This window comes from Gobius niger (genome assembly GCF_951799975.1).
Source record: "Gobius niger genome assembly, chromosome: 9".
NCBI lineage: Eukaryota > Metazoa > Chordata > Actinopteri > Gobiiformes > Gobiidae > Gobius > Gobius niger.
In genome coordinates this window covers 34866553-34882682 of record NC_136860.1, presented here as the reverse complement: position 1 = coordinate 34882682, position 16130 = coordinate 34866553, and the positions used below count along the sequence as shown (strand labels likewise).

Genomic DNA, 16130 nt, shown 5'->3' with positions numbered 1-16130 from the left:
AATTTTTGTCACATTTTTGTTGAATTTTTGTCACTTTTTGTTGAATTTTTGTTGAATTTGTGTTGAATTTTTGTTGAATTTTTGTTGAATTTTTGTTGAATTTTTGTTGAATTTTTGTCACTTTTTGTTGAATTTTTGTTGAATTTTTGTTGAATTTTTGTCACTTTTTGGTTGAGTTTTTGTTGAATTTTTGTCACTTTTTGTTGAATTTTTGTTGAATTTGTGTTGAATTTTTGTCACTTTTTGTTGAATTTTTGTCACTTTTTGTTGAATTTTTGTTGAATTTTTGTCACATTTTTGTTGAATTTTTGTCACATTTTTGTCATTTTTTTGTTGAATTTTTGTCACATTTTTGTTGAATTTTTGTCACTTTTTTGTTGAATTTTTGTTGAATTTTTGTCATTTTTTTGTTGAATTTTTGTTGAATTTTTGTCACTTTTTGTTGAATTTTTGTCACTTTTTTGTTGAATTTTTGTCACATTTTTGTTGAATTTTTGTCACATTTTTGTTGAATTTTTGTTGAATTTTTGTCATTTTTTTGTTGAATTTTTGTCACATTTTTGTCACATTTTTGTCACATTTTTGTCACATTTTTGTCACATTTTTGTCATTTTTTTGTTGAATTTTTGTCATTTTTTTGTTGAATTTTTGTCACATTTTTGTTGAATTTTTGTCACATTTTTGTTGAATTTTTGTCACTTTTTTGTTAAATTTTTGTCACATTTTTGTCACATTTTTGTCACTTTTTGGTTGAATTTTTGTTGAATGTTTGTTGAATTTTTGTCACATTTTTGTCATTTTTTTGTTGAATTTTTGTCATTTTTTTGTTGAATTTTTGTCACATTTTTGTTGAATTTTTGTCACTTTTTGTTGAATTTTTGTTGAATTTTTGTTGAATTTTTGTTGATTTTTTGTTGAATTTTTGTCACTTTTTGTTGAATTTTTGTTGAATTTTTGTCACTTTTTGTTGAATTTTTGTTGAATTTTTGTCACTTTTTGTTGAATTTTTGTCACATTTTTGTTGAATTTTTGTCACTTTTTGTTGAATTTTTGTTGAATTTGTGTTGAATTTGTGTTGATTTTTTGTTGAATTTTTGTCACTTTTTGTTGAATTTTTGTTGAATTTTTGTTGAATTTTTGTTGATTTTTTGTTGAATTTTTGTCACTTTTTGTTGAATTTTTGTTGAATTTTTGTCACTTTTTGTTGAATTTTTGTTGAATTTTTGTCACTTTTTGGTTGAGTTTTTGTTGAATTTTTGTCACTTTTTGTTGAATTTTTGTTGAATTTGTGTTGAATTTTTGTCACTTTTTGTTGAATTTTTGTTGAATTTTTGTCACTTTTTGTTGAATTTTTGTTGAATTTTTGTCACATTTTTGTTGAATTTTTGTCACATTTTTGTCATTTTTTTGTTGAATTTTTGTCACATTTTTGTCACATTTTTGTTGAATTTTTGTCACTTTTTTGTTGAATTTTTGTTGAATTTTTGTCATTTTTTTGTTGAATTTTTGTTGAATTTTTGTCACTTTTTGTTGAATTTTTGTCACTTTTTTGTTGAATTTTTGTTGAATTTTTGTTGAATTTTTTGTCATTTTTTTGTTGAATTTTTGTCACATTTTTGTCACATTTTTGTCACATTTTTGTCACATTTTTGTCATTTTTTTGTTGAATTTTTGTCACATTTTTGTTGAATTTTTGTTGAATTTTTGTCACATTTTTGTCATTTTTTTGTTGAATTTTTGTCATTTTTTTGTTGAATTTTTGTCACTTTTTTGTTGAATTTTTGTCACATTTTTGTTGAATTTTTGTCACATTTTTGTTGAATTTTTGTCACATTTTTGTTGAATTTTTGTCACTTTTTTGTTAAATTTTTGTCACATTTTTGTCACATTTTTGTCACTTTTTGGTTGAATTTTTGTTGAATGTTTGTTGAATTTTTGTCACATTTTTGTCATTTTTTTGTTGAATTTTTGTCATTTTTTTGTTGAATTTTTGTCACATTTTTGTTGAATTTTTGTCACTTTTTGTTGAATTTTTGTTGAATTTTTGTTGATTTTTTGTTGAATTTTTGTCACTTTTTGTTGAATTTTTGTTGAATTTTTGTCACTTTTTGTTGAATTTTTGTTGAATTTTTGTCACTTTTTGGTTGAGTTTTTGTTGAATTTTTGTTGAATTTGTGTTGAATTTTTGTCACTTTTTGTTGAATTTTTGTTGAATTTTTGTCACTTTTTGTTGAATTTTTGTTGAATTTTTGTCACATTTTTGTCATTTTTTTGTTGAATTTTTGTCACATTTTTGTCACATTTTTGTTGAATTTTTGTCACTTTTTTGTTGAATTTTTGTTGAATTTTTGTCATTTTTTTGTCATTTTTTTGTTGAATTTTTGTTGAATTTTTGTCATTTTTTGTTGAATTTTTGTCACTTTTTTGTTGAATTTTTGTCACATTTTTGTTGAATTTTTGTTGAATTTTTGTTGAATTTTTGTCATTTTTTTGTTGAATTTTTGTCACATTTTTGTCACATTTTTGTCACATTTTTGTCACATTTTTGTCATTTTTTTGTTGAATTTTTGTCACATTTTTGTTGAATTTTTGTTGAATTTTTGTCACATTTTTGTCATTTTTTTGTTGAATTTTTGTCATTTTTTTGTTGAATTTTTGTCACTTTTTTGTTGAATTTTTGTCACATTTTTGTTGAATTTTTGTCACATTTTTGTTGAATTTTTGTCACTTTTTTGTTAAATTTTTGTCACATTTTTGTCACATTTTTGTCACTTTTTGGTTGAATTTTTGTTGAATGTTTGTTGAATTTTTGTCACATTTTTGTCATTTTTTTGTTGAATTTTTGTCATTTTTTTGTTGAATTTTTGTCACATTTTTGTTGAATTTTTGTCACATTTTTGTTGAATTTTTGTCACATTTTTGTTGAATTTTTGTCACATTTTTGTTGAATTTTTGTCACTTTTTTGTTAAATTTTTGTCACATTTTTGTCACATTTTTGTCACTTTTTGGTTGAATTTTTGTTGAATGTTTGTTGAATTTTTGTCACATTTTTGTCATTTTTTTGTTGAATTTTTGTCATTTTTTTGTTGAATTTTTGTCACATTTTTGTTGAATTTTTGTCACTTTTTGTTGAATTTTTGTCACATTTTTGTTGAATTTTTGTTGATTTTTTGTTGAATTTTTGTCACTTTTTGTTGAATTTTTGTTGAATTTTTGTCACTTTTTGTCACTTTTTGTTGAATTTTTGTTGAATTTGTGTTGAATTTTTGTCACTTTTTGTTGAATTTTTGTTGAATTTTTGTCACTTTTTGTTGATTTTTTGTTGAATTTTTGTCACTTTTTGTTGAATTTTTGTTGAATTTTTGTCACATTTTTGTCATTTTTTTGTTGAATTTTTGTCACATTTTTGTTGAATTTTTGTTGAATTTTTGTCATTTTTTTGTCATTTTTTTGTTGAATTTTTGTTGAATTTTTGTCATTTTTTGTTGAATTTTTGTCACTTTTTTGTTGAATTTTTGTCACATTTTTGTTGAATTTTTGTTGAATTTTTGTCATTTTTTTGTTGAATTTTTGTTGAATTTTTGTTGAATTTTTGTTGAATTTTTGTTGAATTTTTGTCATTTTTTTGTTGAATTTTTGTTGAATTTTTGTTGAATTTTTGTTGAATTTTTGTCACATTTTTGTCATTTTTTTGTTGAATTTTTGTCATTTTTTTGTTGAATTTTTGTCACTTTTTTGTTGAATTTTTGTCACATTTTTGTTGAATTTTTGTCACATTTTTGTTGAATTTTTGTCACATTTTTGTTGAATTTTTGTCACTTTTTTGTTAAATTTTTGTCACATTTTTGTCACATTTTTGTCACTTTTTGGTTGAATTTTTGTTGAATGTTTGTTGAATTTTTGTCACATTTTTGTCATTTTTTTGTTGAATTTTTGTCATTTTTTTGTTGAATTTTTGTCACATTTTTGTTGAATTTTTGTCACATTTTTGTTGAATTTTTGTCACATTTTTGTTGCGTTTACATCCTTGTTTTCTTCTCATTTTTTGTGGCTGTTTTGGTGCTTTTTTTCCCCAAGAAGCTTTTTGATTAGGGTAAAGCCAAACTGGAGAAAATGGGATCCGTTCAGATGGGAGTTAAGAGATTAAAGAGACTAGATACAAGTCAGCCATTTATACTCACTACTGCCACCTCAGGTCATACGTGCTCGTGCATGACGGCACTTCAGACCTGAATTAACACCTTTCTGAGTGACAGTGCAGGATTTTAGAGGCAGTTTTTTTCCTTTTCTCTTTGTTCTGAGCACAATCTCCAGAACATATTAAGAGGAATCTTGAAGTTAAACCCCTGTGGACTCACCCTGCCTCCTGTCCTGCCGCTCTCCAGGCGCTTGGCTGATGTTGGCCCGGACCACGGAGGCGTTGGCCCAGGACGCCGCCCTGTGGAGGAAGTCGTTCTGAATCGGCACCGAGGACTGGACGAACAGGGAGCAGGTCTGAGCGAGCTTTAGGCCCTCGGACGAGTTCAGCGCGGGACGAGAGAGCAGCAGGAAGTCGCGCACATGAGCGTCTGAGGAGGGAGAGAGGCGGGGTCAATGACAGAAATAAAAACAAAGGCATTCCTTACACTGCAAAAAGTATTTAACTAGATCAGTATAAACGTCTCAATTTGAGCACAATAATCCAAACTTTAGTTGTTTTGACTGGTTAAGAAGTTGTTGGGCATTTGTCCCAGATTATTTCACTTGTTCTGAGATGTTTCTGACTCGTTTCGATACATTTCGTCCTTATTTCAGGTCATTTTCTTTGCCAATGGGGAAAGAAAGTTGGTCTTGTCTCATTGGCAATTTTACTTTCTTATTTCAAGCGAGATTTACCCTAGAACTGGTCTGAAATGTCCTCAAACAAGCAAAGGAAACTTGGTCCGATCAGGAAAAGTGTCTAAATGAGTGAAAACCGCTCAAAACAAGAAACATTTCCTCAATTCAAGTCATTTAAGCCAATGCTTGATATTTATATTTTTTTATATATATTTTTTGCAGTGTAGACTTTAGAGCAGAGGACGATGCAGCTCAATGTGAGAGATACAGTTTGGGAAATCTACGCTTACGCTTAAGCAAACACATCATTTTGAATACTGTCTCCACTTTTCGTCACCTTTTTTTAGACAGTCACGTGATGATGCTTCATGTGCTGACAGAGAAGAAGATGAACTTTGTGACAGTTTTTAGATACAGACGGCATCTCGTCATAGAAGGGGGCGTGGCTTCGCCGAGGGGGGAAATAGAATCTTTAGAGAAACACAATTTTCCCTCTTTTTTGCCATTTTCTGGTGGAATTATTTATCACATACAAATAAAGTCAAGTGTAAATCTAAAATTAAGATATATTTTAGTCGATGAAATGAACACTGGCGAAGACGACGTAACAACGGCGCCGCGTAAACGGCGTTTTGAGATCTTTCCCTCTGGGACCGAGTTTGGAAATGTTTGTTTACAGACGCCCAAAACGCCGGCTCGTATGGACGATACACTGGACTGATAAAACATCTTTGCGTTTGGTTCTCAGCTTGACTTCGTGTGAACAGGGCCAGAGTGAGGCTCCTCTCACTGTAACTATGCACCAGAGGCCGGGTCTGACTCCGCATTTTACAGGACTTTCCCTGCACTTTTCCCATGAAAACCCCTCTCATCTTCTGAAGCCTGAAACAAAACCTTGGTCATAGCTACAATTGTCTCCTTGAACCATCGCTTATGCCGCATTTCTGGAAACTACGCAAACACGAGCCACTTTTAGGGATGTTCATGGTTCAATCAATTAATTGCCATCATCTGCTTAATCAATGAAAGGAAACATTGTTTATTTAAAATGTAGCCTAATAATGATCTTGTTGAAAAGACTATTGCCTAAAATGACCTTAAAGGAATAGGCCACCGTTTTTACATACTAAAATATGTTCTTACCTCACTTTAGACGAGTTAATATATCCCCGTCTGGTCTTTGTCCGTGCGCTCTGTCACGCAAACGCAGCACATACGCAGCCTCTCCCACATGTCACATAGCTCCGAAAAAGCTCACGATAGAAGCTACCAAGCTCTTCCACATGTTCCCTATTTAAATAAAGTTACGTGAAGTGTTTTCATGCGAAGTATATTTACACAGAAATGTAGCATGTTGATTTTATAAGCAGATAAAAAGGGGCACTATATTGTGAGGCGTAATGATACGAGGAGTAAAACGTCCGCGCAGTAACTCCTAAAGGTTATTGACGGAAGTGAGCGGGGAAGTCTTTAGGAGTTACTGCGCGGACGCTGTGCTCCTCGTATCATTACGCCTCACAATATAGTCCCCCTTTTTATCTGCTTATAAAATCGACATGCTACATTTCTGTGTAAATATACTTCGCATGAAAACACTTCACGTAACTTTATTTAAATAGGGAACACGTGGAAGAGCTTGGTAGCTTCTATTGTGAGCTTTTTCGGAGCTATGTGACATGTGGGAGAGGCTGCGTATGTGTGAGCGCACGGACAAAGACCAGACGGGGATATATTAACTCGGCTAAAGTGAGGTAAGAACATATCTTAGTATGTAAAAACGGTGGCCTATTCCTTTAAAGACTGTTGCAGACGTGAGTCAGAGTTGATTTTTGTTTAGCATACTCCTGCTGCTGTTGTTGTTAATGAGATTAGAGTTTACGGCTCCAGACTGCACTGAGCTACTGCAGAATCCTGGTACCAATGGCACTGACAAACACCGAATACTACCACTACTCCGCCCGACTGCAATACTACTGCAGTCCGAATACTACCACTACTGCGCCCGACTGCAATACTACTGCAGTACTCCTGTCACAACTGCTACAGGACAATAACGTGAAATCAGTCTGTATTTCCCCAAACACTGGAGAAATGACCATCTTAAAGGGGGGGTATTCTGCAAAATGGACTTTTTTAAGCTTTCCATCATGTTATTCTGTCACTCCCTCATTAAAAACATGGCTGAAGTGTTGCCTTGGCACATTCACGTATTTCTGAGTAATCTGTAAAAACTCTGATGGCGGCCATTTTAGGGATAGGTTTGCCTGAGTCCTCCTAGGAACGCCCCCACCTCCTGGAGACGCCTCCGAGCTTTCGTCACCAGCCGAGTAACCAACCACTGCTCCTCAGCAGAACCCCCTCCCCACTGATGCCACAGACAGCGTGTGGAGGGGGCGTGTCTAAAGGCTCAGAGGTTCTTAAAGAGACAGAGGCCTATTTCAAGACATTCACTACAGCCATTTTGAGAGAGACATTTTATACAAGGCAGTTATTCTAATTTACTGCATTTACAGACCAACAGAAGGTTTGTCATCATTGTAGTGAGATATAGACTGGTGCTATGGGACTGAAAAAAGCAGAATACCCCCTCTTTAAAGGAACAGGCCACCATGGTTACACACTGAGATATGTTCTTTCCTGAGTTTAGACGAGTTGATGCGTAGCTGTCTGATCTTTGTGTGTGCCCTCAGTCACACAAAACAACCAAAGATGTTGTTAGCATTTGGCCTCTCCCAGTATATCCCTATGGCTCCAAATGGGGGTGAAGTTAGAAGCGACCACGCTCTTCCACGGACACAAACACCAGACAGGTACGGATCAACTCGTCTAAGCTCAGGTAAGAACAGATCTCAGTGTGGAAGAACTGTGACCTGTTCCTTTAAATATGGACAGATTTCTTGAAATTACTTAGTCAACTCAAGGCTAAACGTACTTATTAAAAGAAAAAAAATAGATTACCTTTTGCAGCATAAACTATGTAAATCCATATTATTAACTGGATTTTGAAAGTTTTGCTGCTTGGCTTAATTATTTGCACCTTTTTTTTTTTTTTTTAAAGCAGGGCTCCTGAACTGCTTGCAGGGTCATTTTGGGGATCACGGCCTGAAAAGATTGGAAACCCCTTCCCTCGGGCACTTTTTCACACCAAGTAGGCTACAACCACCTCATAAAATATTTGACCTTCCGCGTACCAGAAGTCCTGGATCAAGGTCAAATCAGGACAAAATCAGCTCCATAACGGGGCTACAATAAGCATACAAAATAGAATAAGTCCACCCTACCACCTGAAGAAGCCCTATGCTGCATCCGAAACGAGCAGATTGCTAAGAGCTCTTACGCCAAACCGGATGTGCGTCAGCGTCCGCCATGACAAGTTGCTTCCGTATTGTGCTGTCAGTTAGGAAGGAGTTAGGAAAAGGAGCCTTGATGCTAACTATCATAGCCACTTTAGCATAGGGACCTCTGATGCTAACTATCATAGCCACTTTAGCATAGGGACCTCTGATGCTAACTATCATAGCCACTTTAGCATAGGGACCTTGGATGCTAACTATCATAGCCACTTTAGCATAGGGACCTCTGATGCTAACTATCATAGCCACTTTAGCATAGGGACCTCTGATGCTAACTATCATAGCCACTTTAGCATAGGGACCTCTGATGCTAACTATCATAGCCACTTTAGCATAGGGACCTCTGGTGCTAACTATCATAGCCACTTTAGCATAGGGACCTCTGATGCTAACTATCATAGCCACTTTAGCATAGGGACCTCTGGTGCTAACTATCATAGCCACTTTAGCATAGGGACCTCTGATGCTAACTATCATAGCCACTTTAGCACAGGGACCTCTGATGCTAACTATCATGGCCACTTTAGCACAGGGACCTCTGATGCTAACTATCATAGCCACTTTAGCATAGGGACCTCTGGTGCTAACTATCATAGCCACTTTAGCATAGGGACCTCTGATGCTAACTATCATAGCCACTTTAGCATAGGGACCTCTGGTGCTAACTATCATAGCCACTTTAGCATAGGGACCTCTGATGCTAACTATCATAGCCACTTTAGCAGAGGGACCTCTGGTGCTAACTATCATAGCCACTTTAGCATAGGGACCTCTGATGCTAACTATCATAGCCACTTTAGCATAGGGACCTCTGGTGCTAACTATCATAGCCACTTTAGCATAGGGACCTCTGATGCTAACTATCATAGCCACTTTAGCATAGGGACCTCTGATGCTAACTATCATAGCCACTTTAGCATAGGGACCTCTGATGCTAACTATCATAGCCACTTTAGCACAGGGACCTCTGATGCTAACTATCATAGCCACTTTAGCATAGGGACCTCTGATGCTAACTATCATAGCCACTTTAGCATAGGGACCTCTGATGCTAACTATCATAGCCACTTTAGCATAGGGACCTCTGGTGCTAACTATCATAGCCACTTTAGCATAGGGACCTCTGATGCTAACTATCATAGCCACTTTAGCATAAGGACCTCTGATGCTAACTATCATAGCCACTTTAGCACAGAGACCTCTGGTGCTAACTGTCATAGCCACTTTAGCATAGGGACCTCTGATGCTAACTAACATAGCCACTTTAGCATAGGGACCTCTGATGCTAACTATCATAGCCACTTTAGCATAGGGACCTCTGATGCTAACTATCATAGCCACTTTAGCATAGGGACCTCTGATGCTAATTATCATAGCCACTTTAGCATAGGGACCTCTGATGCTAACTATCATAGCCACTTTAGCATAGGGACCTCTGATGCTAACTATCATAGCCAATTTAGCATAGGGACCTCTGATGCTAACTATCATAGCCACTTTAGCATAGGGACCTCTGATGCTAACTATCATAGCCACTTTAGCATAGGGACCTCTGATGCTAACTATCATAGCCACTTTAGCATAGGGACCTCTCATGCTAACTGTCATAGCCACTTTAGCATAGGGACCTCTGATGCTAACTATCATAGCCACTTTAGCATAGGGACCTCTGATGCTAACTATCATAGCCACTTTAGCATAGAGACCTCTGATGCTAACTATCATAGCCACTTTAGCATAGGGACCTCTGATGCTAACTAACATAGCCACTTTAGCATAGGGACCTCTGATGCTAACTATCATAGCCACTTTAGCATAGGGACCTCTGATGCTAACTATCATAGCCACTTTAGCATAGGGACCTCTGATGCTAACTATCATAGCCACTTTAGCATAGGGACCTCTGATGCTAACTATCATAGCCACTTTAGCATAGGGACCTCTGATGCTAACTAACATAGCCACTTTAGCTCAGTCACATGTCAGAGTTAAAGAGGAAACTCAGGAAACAGATTAAATGCTTTTGTTTCATTTAGTAGAAACTTAAGCCTCATGGATCATTTGCTGCTGTCGCTTTAAGAAACAGCTGTGAAGATAAAATAAGACTAAAGGGAAATGTTTGGATCATTTGGATGTTTTATTTCTCCTTAAATGTCTTTGTTTGGACACTATGTTGTTGTTGGACACTAGGGGGCGACATGCACTTTTGTTTGGCCTGCACTCCACCAATAACTTTAAAGAAGAAGAAAAACAGCTGTTGGTGATGTCACTTCCCTTTCCCCTGTTTAAGGGTGGACGGATTGTGTCGACTCATGAAAGGTTCAGGAGTTAGATGTTAGTGTTAGAGCTTAGAGGCTGTAATGTGATGGTTTCAGACGCAGCCCTACTCTCTCGCAGAACTCCCCTACCTGCCACGTTGTAGCCGAGCGTCTCCTCCAGCTGAGCCAGCGTGTTGCCCCGGGCCCCGAGCTGCAGGAGGCCCAGGGACAGGGACACGGACAGCGGGGACAGGATGAGGTTGGTCCTGTTGGAACCGGAGCTCACGGACTGGTACAGCGACAGCGAGAAGCGCGAGTGCAGGTCCTTCATGCCGTCCTGGAGGCTGTCGCTGTGGGTCAGGTCCGGCCGGAGGCAGAGGAGCGCGAGGAGGGCGAGGAGGACGAGGGGCGGGCGAGACATGTCCACAGGATGGTCCAAAGGGTTCAGAGATGATCGAAGGTCCAGTGACGGGTCTGAGGAGGACACAGAGTAATAAGAACGAATAAGAAGTTATGAAATGAACATGGCCAAAACTAAAGCCTTTAAAATGTAATTGAAAAGCATTATATTTATATTTCTACTACATGCTCTAATATTTTGTGGTGGAGCCTTTAGATTTGATTACAGCTGTGCCATAGCTTCATAAAGCTTCTGCAATATCAAAAGATCCTGTATTGAGAATCAGGGCCGTAGCTAAGATTTTAGAAATAGTGAGGTCTGTATGTTGGCCTGTATTAAAGGCCATAGTTGACCGTATTACATCTTAATCTTGTTATACTGTGATAACTGTAACTGATTATCTAATCTTCTCAAATCTCAAAATACAGCACTGTCAGTCTTTCTTTTACTGACCAACTCAAATCAAAGGGAAAGGTAATTATTGCAAGAATATTGACTTATTTATTGACCACCTTCTGCAGTGTTAAAGGAATAGGCCACCGTTTTTACATACTAAGATATGTTCTTAGCTCACTTTAGTCGAGTTAATATATCCCCGTCTGGTCTTTGTCCGTGCGCTCTGCGTCTAAAAACGGTGGCCTATTCCTTTAAAGCTATCTATCTATCTATCTATCTATCTATCTATCTATCTATCTATCTATCTATCTATCTATCTATCTATCTATCTATCTATCTATCTATCTATCTATCTATCTATCTATCTATCTATCTATCTATCTATCTATCTATCTTCTTCCTTCTTCCACTTTTCCGTTGCCAGGTCATGAATCACTTTGCACCAGCCCCTATGGCTCCTCCTGCAGGTGGTGGGTCCACAGAAGGACGGCCTCATGGTTCTAACCGGGCCTGTTGGTCTCTCATAAGGGGCTTCTGAACCGCTCTTTGTCTGACCCGTCTCTCACGACCATTTTGCCCTGGGAGACCCTACAGGGGCACGAATCCCCCGACAACAGAGCTCCAGGATCATTCAGGCTCTCAAACCCCTCCACCACGTTAAGGTGGCGGCTCCAGGAGGGGTTGTTCGCTAGTATTTTTTTTTAATAAATTGTATTATATGTATGTATTTATTTACAGTAAAAATCTCTGTCACTGTAAGAAGGCCCTGGGATTGGGGCATATCTGTGTTTGCTTGCTTTCCTCCCGGTGCTTTGCTTCCCCCTATAGGGCTGTGTGATATCAACTTTAGCTGAAGTCAGAGCGTGAAAAGTGCTGTCTGTATGGTCAGAAGGAAGCATATTTATTTGTTTATTTGTTTATTTATATGGATCCCATTAGGAGCAATACGCAGTCAGCTAGTCTTCCTGGGTCCATTCCTGCATTATGCATTATTACCATTCATTACAGGCTTTTCACTGAAACCTTAAGGTCTAAAATGAAAAGACCTTGATTGTACGATTTGCTCGATATTTCTGCATTTTCTATGGTCAAAAACACTAATCAAGTCTAATCAACGTTATTGCTGATACTGGACCAGGTTTTCTATGTGACGTCGATTGAATTGAAGTTGAAGTTTTTGTCATTAAAAGGCTTAAAATCTGATTCCAACAGGCATTAAATCACAATTTCTTTTTTCTTATGACAAAATAAGAAATGACAAAACACATTCATTTGCAGTTTGAATCAGGGGCGGACTGGCCATATGTCCATTCTGGAAGAGCAGAAGTCCCGCCTCAACCGAGCTTTACCCAAATCTAAAAGCTAAAAAGAAAAGCATCAAATTAGCGACAAAAAGAGGATGAAAAGAAAACAAAAATGTGCTGGAAAAGCAACACAAAAAGTGATGAAAAATGTGATGAAAAGTCGACGAAAACATGACAACAAAGCAACGGGGAAAAAAAAAGAAAAAACAAACAAAAAAAGAGGTTAAAAATTGTGGCGACTTGACAAAAAGCTACTATCACTCTTGTAGGTCTTAGCTTTCAAATGAGGCGTTACATTGTTGCTCTCCAGTCGAGAAGCTTTTAGATTTGGGTAAAGCTAAACTGGAGAAAATGCGCTCCGTTAACCTGTTAACTTCCACCCGAACGGATCCTATTTTCTCCAGTTTGGCTTTACCCTAATCAAAAAGCCTTTTGGGGAAATAAGCACTAAAACTGCCACAAAAAATAGAAGAAAACAAGGATGTAAACGCAACAAAAAAGTGACAAAAATTCAACAAAAAAATGAGAAAAATTCAACAAAAAAGTGACAAAAATTCAACAAAAAAATGAGAAAAATTCAACAAAAAAATGAGAAAAATTCAACAAAAAATGACAAAAACTCAACCAAAATGTGACAAAAACTCATCAAAAAAGTGACAAAAATGCTACAAAAAAGTGACAAAAACTCATCAAAAAAGTGACAAAAATGCTACAAAAAAGTGACAAAAACTCATCAAAAAAGTGACAAAAATGCTACAAAAAAATGAGAAAAATTCAACAAAAAAATGAAAGAAAAAAAAATCAACAAAAAATGACAAAAACTCATCAAAAAAGTGACAAAAATTCAACAAAAAAATGAGAAAAATTCAACAAAAAAATGAGAAAAATTCAACAAAAAAATGAGAAAAATTCAACAACAAAATGACAAAAATTCAACAAAAAAATGAGAAAAATTCAACAAAAAAATGAGAAAAATCCAACAAAAAAGTCACAAAAATTCAACAAAAAAGTGAAAAAAATTCAACAAAAAAGTGACAAAAACTCAACAAAAAAGTGACAAAAATTCAACAAAAAATGAGAAAAATTCAACAAAAAAATGAGAAAAATTCAACAAAAAAAATTGAAAAATTCACCAAAAAGTGACAAAAATCCAACAAAAAAGTGACAAAAACTCATCAAAAAAGTGACAAAAATTCAACAAAAAAGTGACAAAAATTCAACAAAAAAGTGACAAAAATTCAACAAAGAAAGAAAGAAAAATCATACAAAAGGTGACACAACACAGCAACAACACGAGGAAAAAGATCAGTTTTGTGGGTCTTACCTTTCAAATGAGGCATTACACAGGCCTATATAACAGCCAAAGAGGACAGTTTGGTTTAGGCGGGTGGTAAGTGCCCATTTACGCTCATTTGGGCCAGGCTGGTCAGAGTCCAGAGTTCTGTTTGTCAGTCCCAGTCCGCCCCAGGTTTGAAGCAACATTTAAAGTTCGATTTTTGCTTTTGTCCAATACGTCCATGCCTGTGTTTTGAAATGGATTCAAAACTTTAAAATTATAATTGGATCGATTATTTTTCGAAAAATCTTGTGTTAAAGCATTAAAATAGCATTGAATTTGACTTTCTCTGTCATTTAGCTGACTGTTTTTCAATGAGCTGGTTTCAGTGACTGCACTTTCTTTTGGCACGTGAACATAATACGCACAAACCTTACCAAAGCTGCTGTCCAAAACCATGCAGGTGTTGATCCAAATCCAGCTGTTGTCGCCTCTTCTTCAGGGGGGGGGTGTCTCTGTGTTCGCTCTGTCCCGCGTTGGGGTCACGGTCTGCGGGTGAAAGGGTCCGCTCCGCTCCGCTGGTTCTCACCGAAGCCGCCTCTGAGTCATGGGACCTCGTTTTAAGGCCCCGCGCTGCGCTCCGTGTTGGGGATCTCCGTCGGCGATGTCCGTACCACCGCTGCCGGGCGCGGGGGGCTATAAGGACCAGGCGGAGCGAGGCATGTCCCCGAGCCGCAAATCCCCGCACCGGGCGGGCACGAGAGCGACAACACCCCCGCTCCGAGCACGCGGCTGCGCACTGCGGGCCGCGGCGCGCGTGGAGAGGAGAGCGCGACAGGTTTACGCACGCTCGTTTGCCGCTGCGAGCTTTTATTCATTAAGCATGTGCGCGTGCAGGTGGTGCTAAATAATGCAAAGAAATGAGAAAATTAGCCCTTTTTATTAACCCCTTAACTCCCACCTGAACCGAGCACATTTTCTCCAGCTTTACCCCAGTCCAAAAGCTTCTGGGAAAAAGGTGTGAAAATGGCAACAAAACTGAGACGAAAACAAGGATGAAAATGTTGAAAAAGTGAGAAAAAAATGGACGAAAAAGTGACTATAAATTTACAAAAAAAAGACAATATTTGACCAAAAAATGAGAAAAATTGAGGAAAAAATGGATGAAAAAGTGATAAGAATTTGACAAAAAATGTGAATAATTTGATGAAAAAGTGACAAAAAAGTGACCAAAAAATATACAAAAAAATGACAAAAATGGACAAAAAAGTGAGAAAAATTTGACGAAAAATCGAGAAAAAATGGACGAAAAAAACAAAATAATAATAATTTAAAAAAGTGACAAAAAAGTCACGAAAATTTGACAAAAATGAGATGACTGCCCAACAAAAAAAGTGATGAAAAATGTACAAAAAATGTAGAAAAAATTGATAAAAATTGACAAAAAAATGCAAATAATTTGGCGAAAAAGTGACAAAAAATTTACTAAAAATTAGCAAAAAAATGACAAAAATGGACAAAAAAGTCATGAAAATTTGACAAAAATGAGAAAAAAAGTGATGAAAAATTTACAAAAAATTTACAAAAAATGACAAAAATGGACAAAAAATGGACAAAAAATGGACAAAAAAATGCGAATAATTTGACGAAAAAGTGACAAAAAAATGGACAAAAAAATCGAAAAATTTGACGAAAAAGTGACAAAAAAGTCACAAAAATTTGACAAGAATGAGACGACTGCCCAACAAAAAAAGTGATGAAAAAAAATCTGACGTGAGGAAAAAGATCTATTTAGTTTTGTAGGTCTTTCAAATGAGGTGTCACACTGGCCAAGAGGATTTGGGTAAAGCTGAACTGGAGGAAATTCTCTCGGTTCAGGCGGGAGTTAAGAGGTTAAATGAGCTACATTTCATAAATGTCTTTCATATGTTAAGTGATTATTTGTGCAATATGTTTCCCTCCTCTCTCTCTTTTGCACTTTTAATAGGCTGTGAGTGTGGCTGAAAAATGAAGATTGTTTTGTAGGTTACTTTACAGTTTTTATTATTTTGATAAAATATATGGGGTTTGAATCCCTGCTCCGGAAGGTGCACACTGTCGTTGTGTCCTTGGGCAAGACACTTCACCCACCGTGCCTCCAGTGTCTGCGTACATTGGCGTATGAATGAGAGGGTGAATGGGTGAGTGGATCCTTACTGTAAAGCGCTTTGGGCTGATGAAAGGAAAGGGATAAAAAACAGAAAAGAGTCAAAGGAAAGGGCTAAAAAACAGAAAAGACTCAAAGTAAAGGGATAAAAAACAGAAAAGAGTCAAAGTAAAGGGAT

At 36.4% G+C, this 16130-nt stretch overlaps 1 protein-coding gene across 1 annotated transcript in view; it reads right to left on the bottom strand.

The window, feature by feature from the left end:
* serpine3 (serpin peptidase inhibitor, clade E (nexin, plasminogen activator inhibitor type 1), member 3) overlaps nt 1-14265 on the bottom strand; it is a gene marked incomplete at its 5' end in the record, with an annotated part of 32706 nt that extends 18441 nt beyond the window's left edge. Inside the window, 3 exons of the mRNA XM_079563675.1 lie at nt 4360-4569; nt 10581-10904; nt 14244-14265. Of these exons, the coding sequence (XP_079419801.1) occupies nt 4360-4569; nt 10581-10904; nt 14244-14265 (556 nt within the window). The remainder of the gene's footprint in view (nt 1-4359; nt 4570-10580; nt 10905-14243) is intronic.
* Nucleotides 14266-16130: the final 1865 nt, after the last annotated feature.